At 40.2% G+C, this 24807-nt stretch overlaps 1 protein-coding gene across 4 annotated transcripts in view; it reads left to right on the top strand.

Annotated features, from left to right (window-relative positions):
- Positions 1-24807, top strand: part of SLC41A2 (solute carrier family 41 member 2) — a 116954-nt gene that overhangs the window by 16119 nt on the left and 76028 nt on the right. For 3 of the 4 annotated variants that reach the window (XM_066263341.1, XM_066263361.1, XM_066263370.1), the window contains exon 2: positions 8563-9282. In XM_066263341.1, the coding sequence (XP_066119438.1) occupies positions 8728-9282 (555 nt within the window). In that variant the 5' untranslated portion in view covers positions 8563-8727. Of the gene's footprint in view, positions 1-2530; positions 2662-8562; positions 9283-24807 lie in introns of those variants that run through there. The other variant, XM_066263352.1, reaches the window with a different exon arrangement.

Here is a 24807-nt window from a genome sequence, read left to right as displayed (position 1 = left end):
CATTTCTCTTCATTGAAGTGTGAAGATTTGCTGAATAGATCAGTTGAAATTCCCCCATAAAATATCCTAAGGCAAGTCATGTTATTTATTCACCTAATGAAAGCACGGTGAAAATCTCAGTAAGCTTCATAAAATTTCAAACAGTGTAGCGCATTTGCCAGTGATTCCCGTACACTGCTTTAAACAGGCGGTTAATATTCTCCTTTTCAAAACGTACTCCACCAGAATCAGTATACTCACTCAGGTGTGGAGTTTTGATTGTGTGTAGATTTTGTAATGTGGATTTAGACTCAGACTACCCCTTAGAACAAAATGTGTCTCAGTCTCCAGGGACGTTGCTTAACAGGCAATCTCAGCCTGTGTTTGAGCATTAGGGAGGGAGCACAAAAAGAGAACAACATTTAAATAATTTAACGTTTTGTACTTTTTAAAGAAACAATGAGGTCATCTTTCTGAGTAAAATCATACTGTTTGTGACTTGTGTTTTGTGTGGAGTTATTTTCATTTTGAATTGTGCATGGTGAATTGTGGGGAAGACACACCACGGATGAGAGGGTGGCCTGGCCCAGGCTTGGAGCTTGGTGGGGCAGAGAGAGTTATTGATTCATAGTGGTCTAACAAACATATGATATAAGTGAAATCATGGTTCTGAAGAACAGACACAATGGCGTGGTGGCAGTTGTCTGAAAGCATTTGGGATGTGCTGATTGAAGGAAGGCGGTTGCCTTTTAGTTGTGGTGTTCTCACTGGGGAATGCGCAGTGAGAGAAAAGCAGAAAAGAAAGAAGAAATCCTAGGGCTCCTGGGAGTTTTAGAAACAGCAAATTGTAAGTAGCCATTAAAAATAACTAAATTAATATTGATAAGGAAAAATTTAAATATTGAATACTTTTTGAAATGCAAACAGCTGGATGAAAAGCAGTATGTACAATGTGAACCATTCTTGTTTTAACATATATATCATATTTTTCGCATCATAAGCTGCACCTGACCATAAGACACACCTAGGGTTTTAAGGAGGAAAATAAAAAAATATTCTGAACCAAATGGTGTGTTAAAATATTTAATAAAACACAGGAGAAGCGCCCATTTGCTTCTCCACCCCTCCGCCGCGCTTTCCTCTCTGTCTCTCTCTTCCCCTCCCGCAGCCAAGGCTCCATTGGAGCAGAGATGGCCCGGGCGCCGGGGATGGCTCTGTGGTCTCTGCCTCAGGCGCTAGAGTGGCTCTGGTCGCAATATGGCGACGCCCAGGATGGGCAGAGCATCGCCCCTGGTGGGCGTGCCGGGTGGATCCCGGTCGGGCGCATGCGGGAGTCTGTCTGACTGTCTCTCCCCGTTTCCAGCTTCAGAAAAATGAAAAAATGAAAAAAAAAAAATATATTTAATAAAATATACCACAATAATACTTCAACAATGTAAACTCAATAGCAGTATTAACAACCATTTGCACTGTTATTAACAAATGAGAAGGGACTTTAATGTTCAAATATTCTTCTAGTTGTCTGGGAACCTGCAGCAGCTAAAAAAAAACGAACCTTCGCTCCATAAGATGCACGGGCATTTTCCCCTCCACTTTTTGGGAAAAAAGTGCATCTTATGGAGCAAAAAATACGGTATATATAATATAGTATTACTATCATATACACAAATATGTGATCAGTGATTAATTTTTTTATTTTATTTTATTTTTTTCATTTTTCTGAAGCTGGAAACAGGGAGAGACAGTCAGACAGACTCCCGCATGCGCCCGACCGGGATCCACCCGGCACGCCCACCAGGGGCGGTGCTCTGCCCCCCAGGGAGCGATGCTCTGCCCATCCTGGGCGTCGCCATATTGCGACCAGAGCCACTCTAGCGCCTGAGACAGAGGCCACAGAGCCATGCCCAGCGCCCGGCCATCTTTGCTCCAATGGAGCCTTGGCTGCGGGAGGGGAAGAGAGAGACAGAGAGGAAAGCGCGGCGGAGGGGTGGAGAAGCAAATGGGCGCTTCTCCTATGTGCCCTGGCCGGGAATCGAACCCGGGTCCTCCGCACGCTAGGCCGACGCTCTACCGCTGAGCCAACCGGCCAGGGCAGTGATTAATTTTTTTATCCTTGACTTTTTTTTTAGTTTTCATTTACATTGAACACATATTGCTATGTTAAATATTGAACACATATTTAACACATTTTCTGTTAAACAAACAAAAGAAACTATGCCAATGGATGTTGGAAGCACAGTTTCAAATGGGGTGTGAAAGAAGGTATATTTTTATGAGCAAAAGACCATTCTGTGGCAACAAAAGCTGGTTTTGAGTGGCTTTGAGAGTAGTTTTAGCTTGAACTTCAAGTTGGACTTAGAACCATTCAGAAAAATGGCTCCTTTTTTTTTTTCAACTGGTATTTGAATAAAAAAGTGTACAGCCCTGACCAAAGGGTAGAGACTTGATTACAGGGAGTAAAGGTGATGAGTTAGGTCATTGTTTCAGTTTGATGCCAAGATAATTGAGTAACATAACACTGTGTACCTGTAGTTTATCTAATCTGTGTGTAGTCGCTGTAGGGAGTTTGTGCACTTGAACCAACTTTGTAGTCTGTACCAGGGAACACTATTGAGGGAAAGTGCAATTTGGGGAAGGCAGAAGACCGGGCTTCATCTCCCTGAGTGGAGATATCCCAGCGAGGTAAGGTATTTCTCGGCCACCCCCCGAGGAAGACCTCAGTGTAGGAGCGGTCCTAGTTCATCCCCTAGTGCCTAGTCAGAAGGTAATGTTATTTGGGTGGCCCGCTCATCCAGGTAGCCTGCTGCTTCAGCTCCAGCTCACTTCCCTGGGGGAAGGAAAGGGCCCTGGATAAATAAAAGTGCTCTGAGTAAATATTTGGAATGGGAAAGCTGAACATGACAAGAGACTCTTAATCTTAAAATGTAGAATAAAAACGAAAACCTTACAGGTGGCATATAATTTTTTTCTCACTTTTCTTAAAAAGAAAGTTTTGCTTTTCTTTTAAACTTTGACATGTCAGCTTCCTTTCTTCCTTTCCCTTTTCTTAAAAATATTTTTAAAAATTTTACACATTGGCATTCTTTCTTACCTTAACTTTCTGGAAAGTTTTATTTTCAATTTTCAGTTCAATTATACAAAGAGTCAAGGCATATTTTAAGTAGGTCCCAGAAGTGAGTTTGCATTTTTAAAATTGAATTCTTTCTCGAAGTATAAGGACGTGTTAAGGGTAGAATTATGAAAGTATACTTCTGTATAAGTTCTGAATAATAATTTCTACTCTTGAAATGCTGATGAACTCTCCATACTTGGTTTCTAAATTTAGGTATTTCAGATTTATACAATAAGTACCAGAGAAAAACTAAGAGAATGTTTTATTTATGTTTTAGTCTTATGTACACTATCTTTTACATAAGTGTGTAGAGTCAGTTTATAAAAACAACACATGCAAGAAATATTGGTTTCAAAATGATTTATAACCCTGGCTGGATAGTTTGATTGATAGAGCTGTGTCCCGAAGTGCAAAGGTTGCTGGTTCGATCCCTGGTCAGGGCACAAACAGGAACAGATTGATCTTCCTGCATCTCCTTCTCTCTCCCTTCCTCTCTCTATAATCAATAAAGTAAACATTTTTAAAAATTCTTAAAAGAAGAATTATAAAACCAGTACCAAAGAAAATAAAACTAGGAGTATAATGTTAAGATGAATACGTTGATCGCAGATTTCAGTTTCACGGGTAACTGCGAACTTCCTTGCTGCTAAAGTTTAAAAAAAGTAGGTTCAGTCTTTATTAAAGAAAAGTAAAAACACCAGTTTTCAGTAGCATGGCTTTCTGTAGTTGTAATTCCTAAGTAAGGATTCATGAGGAGGTGATGTGTTCTTAGTGGTAGTTTGCAGGAAATAAATGAATGTCAATTACAGGAGCACATTATTAAATGTTGAGTAGTTTTTCTTAGTAAGATATAGATAAGCAATGTTTAAGATAGAGTAGGGGAAATCTTTTTTGTTTAAAAGCACTTTCTCAACTTCAAAACAGTTCTCTGATTCATCTTGTTTTTTATCCAGCCATTCATCCATTTGTTTCAAACAGTAACACTACTGATATTTCTGGAAATTATTTGCCTCCTGTATTATAAAAAATAGATAGCCTATTCATGTATTGCTTTCAATTTAATCAGAAAACCCAGTTAAATGCATTTTCCCCCTATATATTTCAGTTGATTGGTTTGGTGGGACTAGATATAATCTGACTGATGGCACTTGGTGGAATAAACTGTACTTTGTTTATGAACTATACTTAGTTCTAGGACACACACCATATTTACTGTCAACATTTTTCTCAATAAGTTGAAATGGTTTAGCTGTGGATTGTAGTTGATTTGTTGGCTTGTTTAAAAAAATTTTTATTTATTTATTCATTTTTAGAGAGGAGAGAGAGAGACAGAGAGGGAGAGAGAGGAGAGACAGAGAGAGAGAGAGAAGGGGGAGGAGCTGAAAGCATCAACTCCCATATGTGCCTTGACCAGGCAAGCCCAGGGTTTTGAACTGGCGACCTCAGCATTTCCAGGTCGATGCTTTATCCACTGCGCCACCACAGGCCAGGCCATTGGCTTGTTTTTGATGTATCTTTCTTACAAATAAATATGATCTCTCTGAAAGCTAATATAACTGAGCATATAATAGGTCCTGTTTGGGAACTATCAACATTTTAGTAACAAACAAACATAGAAAATGTGTTCATAAAAAAGAAAATGAAAGGAACGAAATGTACACTTGTAGAGTGGCAAAAGTAAGAATACGTAATAACTGTACTTAGACGTCTAGGTTGTGTGTGTGTGTGTGTGTGTGTGTGTGTGATAATACTGTGGTTTTATGTTTGTTTATACAAATACAAAATATTCACCTGATCAACAAGTTTTGATTTTTTTTCCCCACTAAATGTGATAATTACTGGTAGTAGATTACATTAAGACCTTTTTGTTGTTGTTGTTATGGGAAGATAATAGAGTATTAAACTCCCATATAATGGTGTGTTTAGTAATCCGGCATGATTTAGGCTTGCTAACGCAGAGCTAGCTGGATTTTTCAAGTGCTGTCATTTAACTTTGCAGTGGAACAGAATGCCTGTTCCAGCACAATGGGCAGATGTCCCTGAGACACGGCTTTAGTAAATCAACGCACATACCAGACACTTCTTTTCCTTAACTTTTAAAAATAAGGAGTTCAAGCAGTAATGTGTTTTGTTTTTTTTACAGAGACAGAGAGAGAGTCAGAGAGAGATAGATAGGGACAGACAGGAACAGAGAGATGAGAAGCATCAATCATCAGTTTTTCGCTGCGACTCCTTAGTTGTTCATTGATTGCTTTCTCATATGTGCCTTGACTGTGGGCCTTCAGCAGACCAAGTAACCCCTTGCTCGAGCCAGTGACCTTGGGTCCAAGCTGGTGAGCTTTTGCTCAAGCCAGATGATCCCACGCTCAAGCCAGCGGCCTTAGGGTCTCGAACCTGGGTCCTCTGCATCCCAGTCCGACATTCTATCCACTGCGCTACTGCCTGGTCAGGCTGTTTTTTGTTTTTGTAACTAAATTGAATTCATAAGAATTGTAATACTAGTTTTATTTTCTTTTAAGTCAGTGGTTCCTGCATAACCAGGTGATGGTGCAATGGAAATGGATAGAGCATTGGACTGGGATGCGAGGCACTACTCATGAGCTTCCTTTTTCCAGGAGTCACTCTGTTTTTAAATTTACACAAAGGCTCTGTATTGGTCTCTGCACACAGTGGACCTGGTGAAGTGTTTCTCCATCTAACCTCAATAGCTCATACTGAAGTAGGAATACAACCACAACAAAATTATGAACTGGACATGCCTGTGCATCTAGATCTGACTGGCCAACTCAGTGTAGACTCTGTGCTTAGCTATGTTCTGCATATATTCTAAGAGAGATGACTTGTCTTGGGAAATCCCTCTCTTTCTTTTCTTCCTTACCCTCTATTTTTCGGTTGGTCAGGTTTCCCAAGAATACATTTTGAGCTTTCTGAATTTTAGTGTGACTGAATGGTGATACAGATACTGTCATCCATCTTTCTGGTTTATCTACATTTCTCTGCATTTCATTTTTGATCAACCTGATAATTCTTCAAGAAGAAGAAACGGCCCATATCCACCACTTGCCTTTCCGTGTAATAGACTTGTCTGCAAGCTCAATCTCTTTGTTTTCTATTTTGTTTGATTAAAGACATCTTTGAGACAGTGAGATGCTCACAATTTAAAAAGAGGTGAGTGGGTTGCAGGAAGAGAAACTCACCCAATCTGACTCATTTCAGGCTGCCAGGAATTTCATAAGTTCCAGACATAGTTGAACCTCTCATTACATGCAAGGTTCTCAGGAGGCTCTTCTGGCTTATTTATTTCTCTTTCTGGGACTGCTTAGTTTCTCCTCTGCTTCACCCTGGACATTGTTTCCATCCATCTGATTTTCTTTAAACACTGACTTTGTATACCCATCAATCTGTGGACGGCCAAAATTGGCAACTGGTACTTAGTCTCTTAGTCTACTCATTGGATTCTCAGTGCAAGTCCATAGGAAGTCTGCACTGAAATCACTTGGGAAGCTCAAAATAAAGGATTTAAGGCCTCAAACATAGCTATGCTGAGGCAGTAGGTGGAGGGAGGGGTCCTCGAATCTATACTTTAAGAATGTTCCCCAGTAAGAATATACATAATCACAGGAGGAAAAGGACAACGAGTGAAGGATGACTTACATAAGCCATGCCTCAGTGCTCACCTGTCCCCTACACGGCCCCTTTTCCTCTTTTCTTTGCCATTCTTTGCTATTGATCTTCCTATCCAAGGAGAAGAGATGGATAGTTTAAGACATTGAAAAAAATATTGAAGAATATAATAATTTTTATTAAAAGCAGCAGTGTTAGCAGCAACAATTCTCAGTCTAGCTTGGTAGGTAGGCAGTCCATTTAGGCAGTGGGACCATCTATGTTGGGTCAAATCAGTGCCAGTTTCCAGAGAAACACATGAGGCCTTTAGATCCATTGTGATAGATAGCTTTGAAAGCATTTGCAGTGATGGCAGCAGCCATTCAAATAGGCTTTCTACCAGGGCAGGTGGGGCATGGCCTTGCAGCTTCAGTGCCCATCACTCTCGAACCAGCTATAGTATGTACTGGTATGTGTCTGTGTCTCTGAGTTAAAGTCTGTACAGAGAATCTGGCCACGGCTGTCCAGTCAGAGGCCTGCTCTGTAATTGTGGGTCAGAGCAGACTGGGAGAAGGGTATTAAGGGATAAGTGCATTACAAGCTTTCTTTTGGTTGGTTTGCAAAATAGAGGATTAAGAGAATATTTGTAATCCCTTTTCCTAGATAATAGAGGGATTATACTCCTAAATCAATTTAATGAATTTTTTGTATGTTAGAACTACAAATATTGCTCCAGTCTAATTTTATATGTGAAATAAATGCCCAGTACAGTATTCAAGATATTTAACAAGTATTTTTATGGCAGACATTATCACTGTCTCCACAATTTAATAACAAAATTTACATTAAGATATAAATAGGTAACAGCTTATTATTTAATGTGCTTAAAATATAATATCATATGTCTTACCTTTTACTGTGTACTGAGATATGGAAAAGATTGTAGCAGTTTGATTCTGAGACCTCTCTATAGTAATGGAAGCTATCACTTTATTTAATAAATTTGTCCATTGTAGAACTTAAGAGACAGTTGAAGGGTTTTCATAGGCACTAATTATATAAAATATGCAAAGGTAAGAAAAATATAACCAATATTGAGCACAGAAAATAGCTCTTTACGGCCTGACCAGGCGAGGCGCAGTGGATAGAGTGTCGGACTGGGATGCCGAGGACCCAGGTTCGACACTCCAAGGTTGTCAGCTTGAGCGCGGGCTCATCTGGTTTGAGCCAAAGCTCATCAGCTTGGACCCAAGATCGCTGGCTTGAGCAAGGAGTTACTTGATCTGCTGAAGGCCCACGGTCAAGGCATATATGAGAGAGCAATCAATGAGCAACTAAGGTGTCACAATGCGCAACGAAAAACTAATGATTGATGCTTCTCATCTCTCTGTTCCTGTCTGTCAGTCCCTGTCTATCCCTCTCTCTGACTCTCTCTCTGTCTCTGTAAAAAAAAAAAAAAAGAAAAAGAAAATAGCTCTGTACGATATGTCTGCATATAAAGCAGTAGTATGGCACAAAGCAGTTTTATATTAAGCCCATGAAGTATGTCAGTACCTTAGGGTTGGTTTAAGAACATACGAGTTTTATAACATTTTTCATTGTAAGATTTTATTCGTTTTAGAGAGAGGAGAGAGAGAAAGGAAAAGGGGAGGAGCAGGAAACATCAACTTGTAGTTGCTTACTGTGTGTGCCTTAACTAGGCAAGCCCCAGGGTTTCAAACTGGGGACCTCAGCGTTTCAGGTCGACCCTTTTATCCACTGCGTCACCATAGGTCAGGCATGTGTTCTATATTTTTAACTTGAAAATCTTAAGTATCAAGATAGTTCATCTGATTTTTAAAAATAACTTTATTTTTTTTCTTTTCCAGATCCAATCTCTGTGTGGCACCCTAAACATCTTTTATTAGTGGAAACATTTTCTACAAAATGAATTCAACATCTTAATTTAAACCTATGTCATGTGATTCTGATTCACCTGCTATGGTTCATGAAGCTTGAGGTCTAAGGAGGACAGGGTCTTCTGCGATGACAATATGACTAATAGTAAAGGAAGATCTGTTACTAATAAAACAAGTGATGGTCCAAGTAGTGGAGGAGGTTTTGTAGACTGGACTTTAACTTTAAGTACAGTTCAATCTGATAAGTTTTTAAACTTACTGTTGAATATGGTTCCAGTAATTTACCAGAAAAACCAGGAAGACAGGCACAAGAAAGCAAATGGCATTTGGCAAGATGGGTTATCACCTGCAGCACAGACATTTAGCACTAGATCTGAGCAGCACATGGAGTATCACAACTTCTCAGAGCAGTCTTTCCATGGCAGTAATGGGCACGCACAATCAAGCTGTGGCCAAAGGTACGATGACTATGCCAACTACAATTACTGTGATGGAGGGGAGACTTCAGAAACGACTGCTATGTTACCAGCTGAAGATGTCTCCAGTGATGGTGATGAAGATGTCCTCATGGAAGCAAACCAAAAATTACCGAAGGAGTCCAGCGGGGTCATGGCATTGCAGATACTTGTGCCATTTTTGCTAGCTGGTTTTGGAACAGTTTCTGCTGGCATGGTGTTGGATATAGTCCAGGTAGATTTTTATCTTTAACTCCACTGTGTTTGTTGTTTAAAGTGCTTCATGTAGTTTATTCATCTCAAACACTTAACTCAGATTTAAGTTATCCCTTAGTAAAATGAACTGATGCTGATTCTGCTGGAGAATTTGCTCTTTGTAAGTCTTCATAAGGTATTACAATAATAAAGTTACCCAAAATGGGTTCAAACGATATAGAGTGTAAATAGGGTCTTCCCTATTCCTCATCTCCAGACCAAACTCTTCACCTCCTGAGATTACCATTGTTATGAGTTTATTGTACATGCTAGCAGACTTTTTTTTCCAGACCTGTATGATTTTATTTATAATTTATTTTTTTAAATTGAATTTATTGGGATACAGATTTCAAGTGTGCAACTCAGTAAAACACCATCTGTACCCATTGCCCCAAGCAAAATCTCTTTTCTTTTTATTTATTTATTATTTACTTATTTTTTGTGACAGAGACAGAGAGAGGGACAGATAGGAACAGACAGACAGGAAGGGAGAGAGATGAGAAGCATCAATTCTTCATCGCGGCTCCTTAGTTACTCATTGATTGCTTTCTCATATGTGCCTTGACCAGGGGCTACAGCAGATGGAGTAACACTTTGCTTGAGCCAGTGACCTTGGGCTCAAGCTGGTGAACCGTGCTCAAACTAGATGAGCCCATGGTCAAACTGGCGACCTTGGGGTTTTGAACCTGGGTCTTCTGTCCCAGTCCAATGCTGTATCCACTGCGCCACCATCTGGTCAGGTGCAGAGTCTCTTTTCATCCCCGGTTCCCCTTCCCTGCACTTCTGCCCACCTCTACCTACTGCCCCACTCCTTTTCCCTCTGGCTATCACCACCTTGTTGTCTGTGTCTATATATATGTGGTGTTTTTTTGGCTTAATCCTTTCACCTGTCATCAGTCTTCCAATCACCCCACCCCTCTGACAGCTGTCAGTCTGTTCTCTGTATCTGAGTCTTTTTCTCTTTTGTTCGTCAGTTTATTTTGTTCATTAGCTTCCACATATGAGTGAAATCATGTGGTACCTTTCTCTGACTTATTTCACTCAGCATAATACCCTATAGGTCCATTCATGCTGTCACAAAAATTAAGATTTCTTTCTTTTTAACAGCCGTGTCATAGTATTCCATTGTGTAAATGTATCACAGTTTTTTTATGTACTCATCTACTGATGGGCACTTGAGCTGCTTCCAGATCTTGGCTATTGTACATAACGGTGTAGTGAACATGGGAGTGCATACATTCTTTTGACTTAGTGTTTTGGTATTCTTAGGATATATTCTCAGAAGTGGGGTCATTGGGTCAAAAGGCAGTTCCATTTTTAATTTTTTGAGGAAGTTCTGTACTGTTTTCCACAGTGGCTGCATTCCCACACCAACAGTGCGGTTCCCTTTTCTCCACATTTTTTTTTTTAAAACAGAGACAGAGAGAGAGTCAGAGAGAGGGATAGACAGGGACAGACAGACAGGACAGACAGGAACGGAGAGATGAGAAGCATCAATCATCAGTTTTTCATTGTGACACCTTAGTTGTTCATTGATTGCTTTCTCATATGTGCCTTGACTGTGGGGCTACAGCAGACTAAGTAATCCCTTGCTCGAGCCAGTGACCTTGGGTCCAAGCTTGTGAGCTTTGCTCAAACCAGATGAGCCCGTGCTCAAGCTGGCGACCTTGGGGTCTCGAACCTGGGTCCTCTACATCTCAGTCCGACGCTCTATCCACTGCGCCACTGCCTGGTCAGGCTCTCCACATTCTTGTCAGCTCTTATTTGTTGATTTATTGATGAAAGCCATTCTGGCATGTGGGTGATATCTCATTGTAGTTTTAATTTGCATTTCTCTGATGATTAGTGACATTGAGCATTCCTTCATATGTCCGTTGGCCATCTGTATGTCCTTTTTGGAGAAGTGTCTGTTCAGGTCTTTGCCCATTTTTTAATGGACTGTTTATCTTCCTGGTGTTGAGTTGTATAAATTCTTTATATTTTGGGAAATTTACCCATCATCAGATATATCATTGGAAAATATGTTCTCTCATTTAGTGGGTTCCCTTTTCATTTTATGGATGGTTTCTTTTGCTGTCCAAAAGCTTTTTAGTTTGATGTAGTCTCAATTGTTTAATTTTTCCTTTGTTTCCCTTCCCCAAAGAGATATATCAGCAAAAGTATTGCCTGAGAGATGTCTGCAATTTTACTGCCTATGCTTTCTTCTAGGATTTTTATGGTTTCACCAACTTATATTTACATATTTTATCCATTTTGAGTTTATTCTTGTGTATGGTGTAAGTCAGTGGTCTAGTTTCATTTTTTTGCATTTACCTGTCAAATTTCCCAACACTGTTTATTGAAGAGACTGTCTTTATTCCATTGTGTGCTCTGCCTCCTTTGTCAAATATTAATTAACCATAAAGCCATGGGTTTATTTCTGGGTTCTCTGTTCAGTTCAGTTGATCTGTATGCCTGTTCTTATGCCAGCCAGTACCAGGCTTTTTGACTACTATGGCCTTGTCATATACCATATTTATACCCATGTATAAGATGCACCTTTTTCCAAAAAATTTGGGGCCTGAAAACCAGGTGCATCTTATACAGTGGTTGTAGATTTTTAAACGTGCATTCCTGCTTTTTTGCATTTGCTGAGGAGTTGTATGAATTTTATGATGAGTAAAACTTGAGTTCAATAACTGTATGTAATAAATTTTTTTTCAAATTTCAGGCCCCAAAATTAAGGTGCATCTTATTTATACATGGGAACGTCTTATACATGGGGAAATATGGTAGTAGTTTGATATTGGGTATTGTACGGCCTCCAATTTTGCTCTTTCTCGAGATAGCTGAGGCTATTCGGGATCTTTTTTGGTTCCAAATATACTTTTGGAATATTTGTTGTAGTTCTGTGAAACATGCATTTTATTTTATTTATTTATTTTAAATGATAGCTTGATATTCCAATCCATTCTGCATTTTTTATTTTTATTTTTATTTTTTCATTTTTCTGAAGCTGGAAACAGGGAGAGACAGTCTGACACTCCCGCATGCGCCCGACCGGGATCCACCCGGCACGCCCACCAGGGGCGACGCTCTGCCCACCAGGGGGCGATGCTCTGCCCATCCTGGGCGTCGCCATGTTGCGACCAGAGCCACTCTAGCGCCTGGGGCAGAGGCCACAGAGCCATCCCCAGCGCCCGGGCCATCTTTGCTCCAATGGAGCCTTGGCTGCGGGAGGGGAAGAGAGAGACAGAGAGGAAAGCGCGGCGGAGGGGTGGAGAAGCAAATGGGCGCTTCTCCTGTGTGCCCTGGCCGGGAATCGAACCCAGGTCCTCCGCACGCTAGGCCGACGCTCTACCGCTGAGCCAACCGGCCAGGGCTCCATTCTGCATTTTAAGATTTTATTTATTCATTTTAGAGAGAGGAGGGGGGAAGGTTAGAGAGAGAGGAGGGGAGGGAGAGCAGGAAGTATCAACTCCCATATGTGCCTTGACCAGGCAAGTCCAGGGTTTTGAACCAGTGACCTCAGCATTCTAGGTTGATGTTTTATCCACTGCACCACCACAGGTCAGGCAAAATATGCAATTTTTTTCATTTTTCCGAAGCTGGAAACGGGGAGGCAGTCAGACAGACTCCCGCATGCGCCCGACTGGGATCCACCCAGCATGCCCACCAGGGGGCGATGCTCTGCCCCTCTGGGGCGTCGCTCTGTTGCATCCAGAGCCATTCTAGCGCCTGAGGCAGAGGCCCCAGAGCCATCCCCAGCTCCCGGGCCATCTTTGCTCCAGTGGAGCCTTGGCTGTGGGAGGGGAAGAGAGAGACAGAGAGGAAGGAGAGGGGGAGGGGTGGAGAAGCAGATGGGCGCTTCTCCTGTGTTCCCTGGCCGGGAATCGAACCCGGGACTCCTGCACGCCAGGCCGACGCTCTACCGCTGAGCCAACCGGCCAGGGCCAAAATATGCATTTTAATAAGCATTGTGTTGAATCTATAGATTACTTTGGGTAGTGTGGACATTTTAATGATGTTAATTCTTCCAATCCATAAACATGGTATATGCTTCCACTTATTTGTATCTTCTTCAATTTCTTTGGTATCCTATAATTATCCAAGTATAAGTCTTTTACCTCCTTGGTTAAATTTATTGCTAGGTACCTTATTTTTTTGTTGTTGTTGCAGTAGTAAATGAGATTGTTTTCTTAATCTCACTTAATTAGATAGAGATAGTTCATTATTGGTGTATAAGAATGCCACCAACTTCTGAATATTGATTTTGTATCCTGTTACTTTGCTGAATTCATGTATTAAATCTAGTAGTATTTTGGTGGAGACTTTAGGGTTTTCTATGTACAATATCATGTCATCTGCAAGCAGTAACAGTTTTACTTCCTCCTTTCCAATATAGGTGCCTTTAATTTCTTTTTCTTGTCTGATTGCTCTGACTAGAACTTCTAGTACTGTGTTGAATAAGAGTGGTGAAAGCAGACATCTCTGTCTGGTTCTCGATCTTAAGGGAAATACTTTTAGTTTTGCCCATTGAATATGATGTTGGCTGTGATTCTGCTATATATGGCTGTTATTTTATTGAGGTATGTTCCTTATATTCCCACTTTGCTGAGAGTTTTTTTTTTTTTATCATAATGGGTGCCTGATTTTATCAAATGCCTTTTCTGCATCTATTGATATGATCATGTGACTTTTATCATCCATTTTGTTTATGTGATGTATTGTGTTTATTGATTTGCAAATATTTTACCAACTTTCCATCTTTGGAATAAATTTCAGTTGGTCATGGTATATGATCTTTCTAATGTATTGCTGGATCCAGCTTGCTAATATTTTGTTGAGAATTTTAGCATCTATGTTCATCAGGACTTGTGCCCTTTTATGCATTCTGGGCCCCAAATTAAAGAACTTAGTAAAAGAGAATGTAAACCACTTACAGAACCTGGTAGATAAATGTTCAGTAAATGGAGTAATGTTAACAGGTCTCATTCATTGAATGTTCTTTGGCAGTACATTGCATGAGTGATCTCATTTGATTCTTACGAGGACTCCAAGGTAGGTGATGTTATTTCCAGTTTATGTATGATGCTTAGAGATTAAATGATTTAAGATTACACAACTGGTAAATTGCTGAATTAAACCTAAGTTTGCTGACTCTAAAACTTATGCCTTTAATTACTGTATTATCTTCTTGTTTATGAGGAAAATATGTTTTCTTTATATCACTTTCTACTGGTCAGAACTCTACTTTTGTAAGAAATTGAAACCCAACTAAGCAGTTAATTTGAGTGATTTAAAAAAAAGAATTCATTTTCTTTGTAACTGGGAAGAATAGGTGTACTGCCTACCTCAGATGTAATTAGAACAGGGACTTAATTTTATGACTACCCGCTCTCTTCTGTCTTTCACAATTTACCTAATAAAGGTGATTTAAATAGCCTTGAGTCCTTTGCTATTATGAGTAATGATGAAGTAAACTCATTATATAAATGTATGTGTTTGAACTCATGTGCAAATTTGTTAATAGGATAAATTCCTTGAAGTAGAGTTCTGAGTTGAAAATTATGTGCATTTTACATTTGATAGATATCGCCAAATTCCCCCAAAGAAGTTAAACATTTGCATTCTCACCAGTAGTGGAGTAGACTGCCTATTTCCTTATAATCTTACCAAGAGAGTATTTTTCAACTTTTTGATCTTTACCAATCTTTACAGATGAAAATTTATCCTCTCTGTTTTTAGTTGTGGACATAAAATTTAATGAAGAAATAAATTAAATTAATAATGGAGATTTTATAAACTTAAAGAATTTGTTCAGAGAATAACAAGACAATCTACAACCTGGGAGAAAAATCTTTCCAAAACACATATCTGATAAAAAAATTTCTGCCCAAAATACACAACATACCTAAATCAAACAACCCCACTAAAAATGGGTAAAGATCTGAACAGACACCTGGCCAAGGAAGATATACAGTGTGGACAAAATATGGGGTTTTATGGAAAATAACCTCTTGGTGATCTGATCATAAATCCCTAATTGAGCAGGTCATGGTAGGTAGTCACATGCCAGGCATATAACTTCTTTAGTAAAAGGCTTATCTTTGCTTTAAACAAGTTCTGTATATTGTTTCTATGCATCTACAGTCACATCCCTTTGAAATGCATCCTGGCAGTCCCCTCTTTCTAAACTATGAGAACAAGACTCATAACTCGTCTATAATCCAGTCCTGGCCTTGCTTTCTCTCACCCTCATGTGATCGTCCTTATGTTTCTTCCTTAATTCCAATGGCATAAAAGAAATTTTGACATTGACATTTTCTGGAGCATTTGAGAGATTGATCCCAAGCTCTGTTTGGCTCAAATAAACTCATAAAAATTCACTACAGGTGTGGATGTTTCTTATATCAACAAGAGATAGTAAATAAGTTTACAAAAATGAGGTCAACATCATATGTCGTTAGGAAATTACAAATTAAAACAATGATAAGAGCACTGCACACCTAGTAGAACTGCTAAACTCCAAAAAAATGACAATACCAATAGCCATACCACAATATCCATTTCAAAAATGATATGTTTTCTGTTCACAATACCCTACTTAGAAATGAGATAGTTTTTGCCTGACCTGTGGTGGTGCAGTGGATAAAGTGTTGACCTGGAACACTGAGGTCGCTGGTTTGAAACCCTGGGCTTGCCTGTTTAAGGCACATATGGGAGTTGATGCTTCTTGTTGTTCCTCTCTCCCTTCTCTTTCTCGCTCTCTCTCAAATGAATAAATCAAGTCTTAAAAAAAATGAAATAGGTTTTTCTGTCCATAAAACAGTCTAGGTTAAGAAACAGAATATGATAAATGACTTCAGAACAGCCAAACTTCTGAAAAAGTTAAAAGAAAATAGGACCAGCTCCACTCTCCCCCAGTAATCCTAAAATGGAAGTACCCAGAGACCACACACTTAAGAAAAGGGAGGTCTACCCTTTAATCACATACCCCACACTGTTACTAGAACAAGCCGGGTTTCAGTTTGCCCATTGCCACTGAGATATGGAACCAGGGTCCGAGTGTTATAAAAAGTATCTTTCATTCAGATTGGTAGAGACCCAAAAAGGTGGGGGACTCATGTCCAACAGAACTGCCTCAACACTGTCCTGATGCTGACTGTTTTTATAGGGTTCAGGGGCCGGTAGTAATGGTGCAAGGGGCAGTCTGCAAAGTTAGTCATGTAGACAAGGGGGAGGTGGCAGACGGGTCTCTGGAGTGCCTCCCGGAATGTCCTTCCGACACAGGCACAGGTCCATTTGGCGTCCTTGGCGTTGCTCCAGGATGGTCTGGTGCCTCTCAGAGCCTTCTGCAAGAGAACTCCCTGTATTTCTAAGGCAGCAAAATTAAGATTAAGGTTTCTGAACTAAGCTTCTAGTTATCTACTGTGCCTTAACCCCTTGCAGGAGAGTCTGTGACTGCGCCCTTATAATAAATTATTATAATTTATTATAATTTAACCCCTTACATAAACTCCTATTGATTACAACTAAAAGTTATTATTATTGAAACCAAATTTCTAACTTTTGGGTTCCCCTATCAGTACCATGGATTCTGATATGTGAACAGGAAATATAGCCCATATCTACTTAGGAGATATCCCACCCAGAGCATGGGAAACAGCTATTCAACTTTAGACTGGATTTCCTTGTCTCTTCCTCTTTTGTTTCACCTAATTCAGTCACTTTTACTGTCAACATAAGGAATCTCCAAACTGAAATCAGAAATATTGGTGTTTGTGCTGACTGTCACCACTCAGCCGAATAAGTAGACAGGGATTGAATTTTTATGGGTGCTTTATCCAGATGGCTAGTGATACAAGAATACAGGAGTCATGTACCCTAAGCCATCTTAATATCCTATCCAAAGCCAATATTTTTATAAGGGAAAGAAAAGGGTAAGTAAGTATTTTAGAATTTCAAGAGAAAGTTAGATCGTAGACATATAGTTAATTGGAGCACAAAGGCTTTGCTTGCAAACCCCTGGGGCACAAAAGTGGATTACTTGTAGACCCCTGGGCACAATGGGAGATTGCTTCTAGATCTCATTAAGTCCTGTAGGCCAGGTCAGGTACCCCAGTTCCTGAAACAAAGCTTTTACTTGCAATAACCATTAAGCCAGGGGTCCCCAAACTTTTTACACAGGGGGCCAGTTCACTGTCCCTCAGACCTTTGGAGGGCCAGACTATAAAAAGAACTATGAACAAATCCCTATGCACACTGTACATATCTTATTTTAAAGTAAAAAAACAAAACGGGAACAAATACAATATTTAAAATAAAGAACAAGTAAATTTAAATCAACAAACTGACCAGTATTTCAATGGGAACTATGGGCCTGCTTTTGGCTAATAAGATGGTCAATGTCCGGTTCCATATTTGTCACTGCTAGCCGTAACAAGTGATATGACGCACTTCTGGAGCCATGATGCGAGCATCCTGCATCACCGGAAGAAGTACTGAATGTGAGCGATGCCACACTTTGTGTCACTGACCACCAATGAAAGAGATGCCCCTTCCGGAAGAGCGGCTGGGGCTAGATATATGGCCTCAGGGGGCTGCATGTGGCCCGCGGGCTATAGTTTGGGGACCCCTGCATTAAGCCTATTGATTAGGACTAAAACCGCTATTACTCAAGCTTAAACTCTAACTCATGAGTTCCTCCTATCAATAATAATAATGAGGGGGTTTGTAGTCTCTTCTGGTGCTGTGGTTGTGCTTTGAGGAGTCTGGAAAAAAGGAAATTACTTTGGTATTCCAAAGGTATGTTATCAGGTATATTATCATAGATGCAAAATAAGACAACAGACAGACCCAGTTAAGGTAACGATTGACCCTTGTTAGGGAAAAATACCAGCCTAGGACTTGACTACCTGCCATGAACTGCTTTTAGTTAGAAAGTTTTAATTTCAGACCATCCTATGGGTTTTTTTTAGATCTCTGACTTTGTAAGGCCACACCATACAGTCCTCTGAGCTTGTCAGGTTTACTATGTGGCCCCTTTTTTGTCCACAGTACAAAAGGAAGGAACTGGAGGAAAAGAATTTTTTGCTCATAGCAGGCAACATGGAAAAACGGAGGCTTCTCAGAGCCAGTACAACTTCTTACTTCCTGTCTCACCTGTTCCCTTTGGCTGTTGTGGATTATGAGGAGCCCCCCAAACCAGATGGGCACGTTTCACATCGATCCAAACAAAAGCAGCAGTTGCTCCAGAGCTGACTCATTCAAAGTGTCCTGACTATAAACCCTAGAATATTAAGAATTATTTTCCTTATGTGACTGGCCACTGGAAAATGGGGAAGAATACAGGAAAGCGCTAGGGCACTAATTATTCATCAATGGATACAATTCTGTAATAGCAAGGTGACCAACTTTTGTACAATGAAAAGGAGAACAAAAATAAATTGAAGAAAACAATATTGTAAATAAAAGAAACATTTTATTCATTGCAACAATAATACAGTTAATATGATAAATGCATAATAAAACCATTTGTAGTATTTTGTATTATAATTATGCTTACAAGCCTATTAATTTTCAATAATAATTGTAAGAAAAAAGTACTCATTTAGATACTGATCCTTGACGAATCGTCATGTCAAATACAAATACGTCACATCACACGCAATGGATCGACTTTATATTGATCGAATACGGACATTTACAGATTAGCCTTCCAATATCAAAAAGGAGGACATGTAGGAGGACACTTTTCAAGGGAGGATGGAACTTACAAAAGAAGGACTGTCCTCCCTAAAGGAGGATGATTGGTCACCTTAGTAATAGTCATCAATCCCTATAGTGTTAAACTTTCTACATCTGAGGAGGAAAAAAGTTCTACATTCTCAGGCCAGATAATTCAAGTTCCAGGCATTACAAAAGCTACAAGGTCAGTGATTCTCAAGCAGGGGCCATTCTGCAATGTATGCAAACATTTTAGATAATGATGAGTGTGGGGTAAGGGAGAGTCTTTACTGGCATCCAGTGAATACAGGGAGTGGATGCTGACAAGCACCTAGAGTGCACAGAACAATTCTGAAAAAGCAAAATAATAAATAAGAGCTAGCCCAACCAGATATAAAAATGTATTGTATTATGCCCTGGCTGGATAACCTGGTTGGTTGGAACATTGTCCCGAAGTGCAGAGGTTGACGGTTTGATTCCCATTTGCACACAGGAACGGATTGATGTTCTTCTCTCTCTCTCTCACCAAAATAATAATAATAAAAAGATTATTAAAAAAGTGTATTGTGTTATGAGGCTACAATAATTAAAATGGTGGGGGTAATGCTATGTGATTAGACAAATTGATGAAACAGAATAGAAGGTCCAGTAAGGATGCAAATCAGTATTGAAGTTTTGTATTCAATATATTACAGCTGTCTTCTTAGATCAGCTGAAAGAATATGCATTATATAATAATGTTGAGACAAATGAATGTAAAACAATATTGGACCCCTTCTTACCAAGATCAATTCCTTATGAATTTTAATAGTTATTTATAACTAATATAAACCACTGAATTACCTAAAACATAAAGGTACAAAAAGATTGAAAATGAAAGAATGGGAGAACATGTATTGTGAAAACATGAACCAAATGAAAATTACATACTAACGTACAGTAGACTTGAAGGCAAAAAGCATTACTAGAAATGAAAAGCACTTTATATCAATAAGTTTAATTTACCAGAAGGTTCCAAATTTGTATGCACTTAAATGCCAATTATGTAAAACAAAGATAAAGGGAAAATAGACAAATTTATACTCATAGTAGATTTAAAAAACTTCTCATTCAGTGATAGAGCATACTTCTTTAAGAACCAATAGACCTCCTGACCAGGCGGTGGCGCAGTGGATAGAGGATTGGACTGGGATGCGGAGGACCCAGGTTCAAAGTCCCGAGGTCGCCAGCTTGAGTGCGGGCTCATCTGGTTTGAGCAAAGCTTACCAGCTTGAGCCCAAGGTCATTGGCTTGAGCAAGGGGTCATGTGCTCTGCTGCAGCCCCCACCACCACCCCATCAAGGCACATACAAGAAAGCAATCAATGAACAACTAAGGTGCCACAACAAAGAATTGATGCTTCTCATCTCTCTTCCTTCCTGTCTGTTCATATCTCTTTCTCTGACTCTCTCTGTCTGTCACAAAAAAAAGAACCAATAGACCCCTACAAAAAAATCTGGTAAGAATATAAAAAGCTTAATATGATCAGCAAATTGGACTCAACATTCACAGATAATCCACTATTCCTAACATTTTCTGCTGATCTGCACTAAGGTGTTATTTTCTAAGATGTACACCAGAGGGCAGCAGAGAAGCACACTTGGGACAATTTTTAAAATTAAAACAAATTTTTAAAAATTTATTTTAAAGAGAAGAATGGTGTGGGGAGAAGAAGGGAAGGAACAGGAAGCATCAATTCCCATAAGTGCCTTCACTAGGCAAGTCCAGGGTTTCCAGTCGGAGACCTGATTGTTCCAGGTCGACGCTTTATCCACTGCACCACCACAGGTCAGGCCTCTTGGAACAATTTTAAAGGTGACCATATTGTAGTATAAAGTGAATTTCAACCAACTTCAAAGGTTTGAAATTATAATGTTTCTTGCTCTCACTGCAGTTAATCTAGAAATCAGTAATAAGAGGTATAGAAAGTCTTTATAGTAGAAGCTCTAATTAACTCCCAAAATCACAATTATAGTTAGACTATAATTTGAACTGAATGATAATAAAAAAAAATACTACTTACCAAAACCTACAGGAAAATGTAAAGTTGTAAGTGCATGAATTAGGAAAAAAAGAAAAGCTGAAAATTCACAAGTTTTGCACTTAAGAACCTACAACAGTAAGTTAAATCCAGAGAAAATGGAAAAAGGAAGTGTGTACAAAGTGCCGAATTAATTTCATTTTTCCGCCTGACCAGGCGGTGGTGCAGTGGATGGAGCATCGGACTGGGACACAGAGGACCCAGGTTCGAAACCCTGAGGTTGCCGGCCTGAGCATGGGCTCATCTGGTTTGAGTAAGGCTCACCAGCTTGAACCCAAGGTCGCTGGCTTGAGCAAGGGGTCACTCGATCTGCTGTAGCCCCCCCCCCAAGGCACATGTGAGAACGCAATCAATAAACAACTAAGGTGCTGCAACGAAGAATTGATGCTTCTCATATCTCTCTCTCTCTCTCTCTCTCTCTCTCGCTTCCTGTCTGTCCCTACCTGTCCCTATCTGTCCCTCTCTGTCACAAAAGAAAAAGAAAAAAATTATTTTTCTGTATTGTTTAAACTGGAACAACAATTTTTTTTGAGTATGCAAAGTAATATTTAATGATCTCTGAACTTTTTATTGGCCTCCTGTCCTTCCAAGGGGTGCCCCACACCTGCTGCCTTTAACGCCTCAGTATTTTGGTGTCAATGACCTCAGAAACCACTTTGCTGTCCACAGTCCTGCAAGTGGTGGTCTTTTGGATGGATTGTATGGCATTGCTGCTGTCCAGGGCATCACTAAAATTGAAATCTTCCCCTTCTTCCAGCAGGCGGCGGTAGTTGGCGATCTCAGCCTCCAGCTTGACCTTGATGTTCAGCAGGGTCTCATACTCCTGGGCCTGGCGCTGCCCCTCTGCCCAGGACTGGCCCAACTCTGACTCTAGGTGCAGCAGGATCCCATTGAGCTGGAACAACAATTATTTTAATGAAAAGAGTACTAGAGGAAAACATAGGATAGTTTAAAAAAATAATCTAGAATAGTAGTAACAACACCAGAAGCCTTTTCTTTGCTTACTCAGCCTGGTTGCCTGTCAATCACAGGGGAATCTCTATTTGTTTACCCCAAAATGGCTCCTTTTTAAATTTGCACTTCATGTGCAATTGCAGCAGTTATGATAGGGGGAACTCCTGACCTTTGGGTCCCTGGAATTTCTGAGTCTGGGTCTGCAATTTACAAGCTGTGTTTTTTTGGACACAGAATAAACCTCTCGGGGTCTTTGTTGTATCACCTGTAAAAGTTCTCATTTTTATAGCTAAGGACATTCATTGCTGAAATATCTAGGCTTGATTCTGCCTCCCTGGAGCCTATGAGGTTGGTCCTCGCAAGACTCAGCTAAATTGGGACCGGAGCAGGGCACTCCCGAGTCCCGTAAGCAGTCTGGAGGCTGAGCTCACGGAAAGTGGTCCCACGGAGGGTGCTCACTTAAATTGGGACCTGAGATGTGTATGTACCCCAGAAACAGTCTGGGCTCCCTTTCCTGCCCCTCACAGGCTAACTGTAGCTGTTCTCCACCCCCTCTCACCTCATGTCCCCCCCACTGCTCACCTCATGTCCCCTGATGTTTGGCCTCGACACACACCTTGCCCCACACCTCAGGGCCCCACTGTTGCTGGCTGTGTGTCAACTCTTGTCCAGTAGGTTACTTGCCACAGGTGTAGTCTGAGGGGCTCCTCCTGGCCCTGCTTCTTACCTCATGTCCCTGGCCACAGTTTTCTATCATCTTTTAATTTGCATTTATGAAATTATGAATGAGGTTGGTCATTTTGTCATATATCTTAAAGTGAATGGGTTTAGTTTTTCAACTAAGTTAATATGAGAAACAAAACTTCTCCAGATTTGGGGTATGCATGTTTCTTAAAATTGCAGAAACTTTTTTTTACCAATTAGATTTTTAAAAACCTTTTCTATTTATTTATTTATCAAATATTTTATTTATTGACTTTACAGAGAGAGGAGGGGGGCGGGGAGCAAGAAGTATCAACTCATAATTGCTTCACTATAGTTGTTCATTGCTTGCTTGTTGTATGTGCCTTGACCAGGCAAACCCAGGGTTTCCAACTGGCAACCTCAGCATTCCAGGTTGACTCCTTATCCACTGTGCCACCACAGGCCAGATTCTGTTTATATTTAAAAAAAAATTTTTTGGGGGGGTATTTTTCTGAAGTTGGAAACGGGGAGGCAGTCAGACAGACTGCCGCATGTGCCCGACCGGGATCCAGCATGCCCACCAGGGGGTGATGCTCTGCCCATCTAGGGTGTTGATCTGTTGCAACCAGAGCCATTCTAGCGCCTGAGGCAGAGGCCATGGAGCCATCCTCAGTGTCCAGGCCAACTTTGCTCCAATGGAGCCTTGGTTGTGGGAGGGGAAGAAAGAGACAGAGAGGAAGGAGAGGGGGAGAAGCAGATGGGCGCTTCTCCTGTGTGCCCTGGCCGGGAATCGAACTCAGGACTCCTGCATGCCAGGCCGACGCTCTACCTCTGAGCCAACCGGCCAGGGCTATATTTTAAAATTTTTTATTTATTGATTTTAGAGACAGAGAAGGGGTTTGGGTGGAGAGAGAGAGTGAGAAACATCTATTTGTTGTTCTACTTATTTATACGTTCATGGAGTGATTCTTGTATGTGCCCTGACTAGGATTGCACCTGCAACGTTGGCCTATCCAGATGATGCTCTGACCAATTTAGCTACAGGTCAGGGCATTTTTCTGTGTATTTTTAAGTTAGGATTGTATAGATGTTTTTCTCAACTTATTTTGTTATTTTTTTAAAGTTTCATTTTTGTTTTTCCCTTTGGACATTAATAGAGTTTTAGGTTTTGAGCCTAGTATATGTATAAGCAATCTGACATTACGTTTGGTGTGTGGGTGTTTGGCAGAGGTTCTGCATATTGACAGAAGTGCAAAATTAGGTAAGAACAGAAGTCGATTTCCCTTAGGGCAGGTTATTGTGGAGATGTTTAGCAGTTTATAACAATCTGCATAGCCTCACAGGACATGTCTGTATCATGGAAAAATTTGTAAGTGAGTGAAATCTATTTTGGGCACTAAAAGGAGAATTAACTGGCAATATTTCTTGATGTTATTGTTCACAAACATCAACATTGTTATTCATTACTATGTATAGGCAGGTCCTGAGCACAGCCATATGAGGTAGGTACAATTAGGTCCCTATTTTAGATGAAGAATGTAAAGTCTAGTTTTGTCTAACTCACACAGTAAAAGTAGTAGAATCAGATTTCAACCCAGGTAGTCTGACTCCAGAGCCCTTTCCTTTTACTGATATAAATGCTTCTTCTCCCAGCCTGACCTGTGGTGGCGCAGTGGATAAAGCGTTGACCTGGAAATGCTGAGGTCGCCGGTTCGAAACCCTGGGCTTGCCTGGTCAAGGCACATATGGGAGTTGATGCTTCCAGCTCCTCCCCCCTTCTCTCTCTCTGTCTCTCTCTTCTCTCTCTCTCTCTCTCCTCTCTAAAAATGAATAAATAAATAAATAAATAAATAAATAAATAAATAAATTAAATGCTTCTCCTTGTTCTCATATTTCCCAAACTGTGACACCCCAGGATTGCTATGGGGTATTTTAAATTTTTGAAGGAAACATCTCTTGGACACTATAGACAAATGGCTCATCGTGGTTTAACATTTCAACTTTAGATCACACTCCATTTCTCTCAGTGACATATCTTTGCAAAGCAAGATTTTCAGTGATACTGTGAAAAAAAGCAGA

This window comes from Saccopteryx bilineata, chromosome 1 (assembly GCF_036850765.1).
Source record: "Saccopteryx bilineata isolate mSacBil1 chromosome 1, mSacBil1_pri_phased_curated, whole genome shotgun sequence".
NCBI classification, from domain to species: Eukaryota; Metazoa; Chordata; class Mammalia; order Chiroptera; family Emballonuridae; genus Saccopteryx; species Saccopteryx bilineata.
Note: the sequence above shows the minus strand (reverse complement) of the source record. Positions and strands in the feature narration are given on the sequence as shown.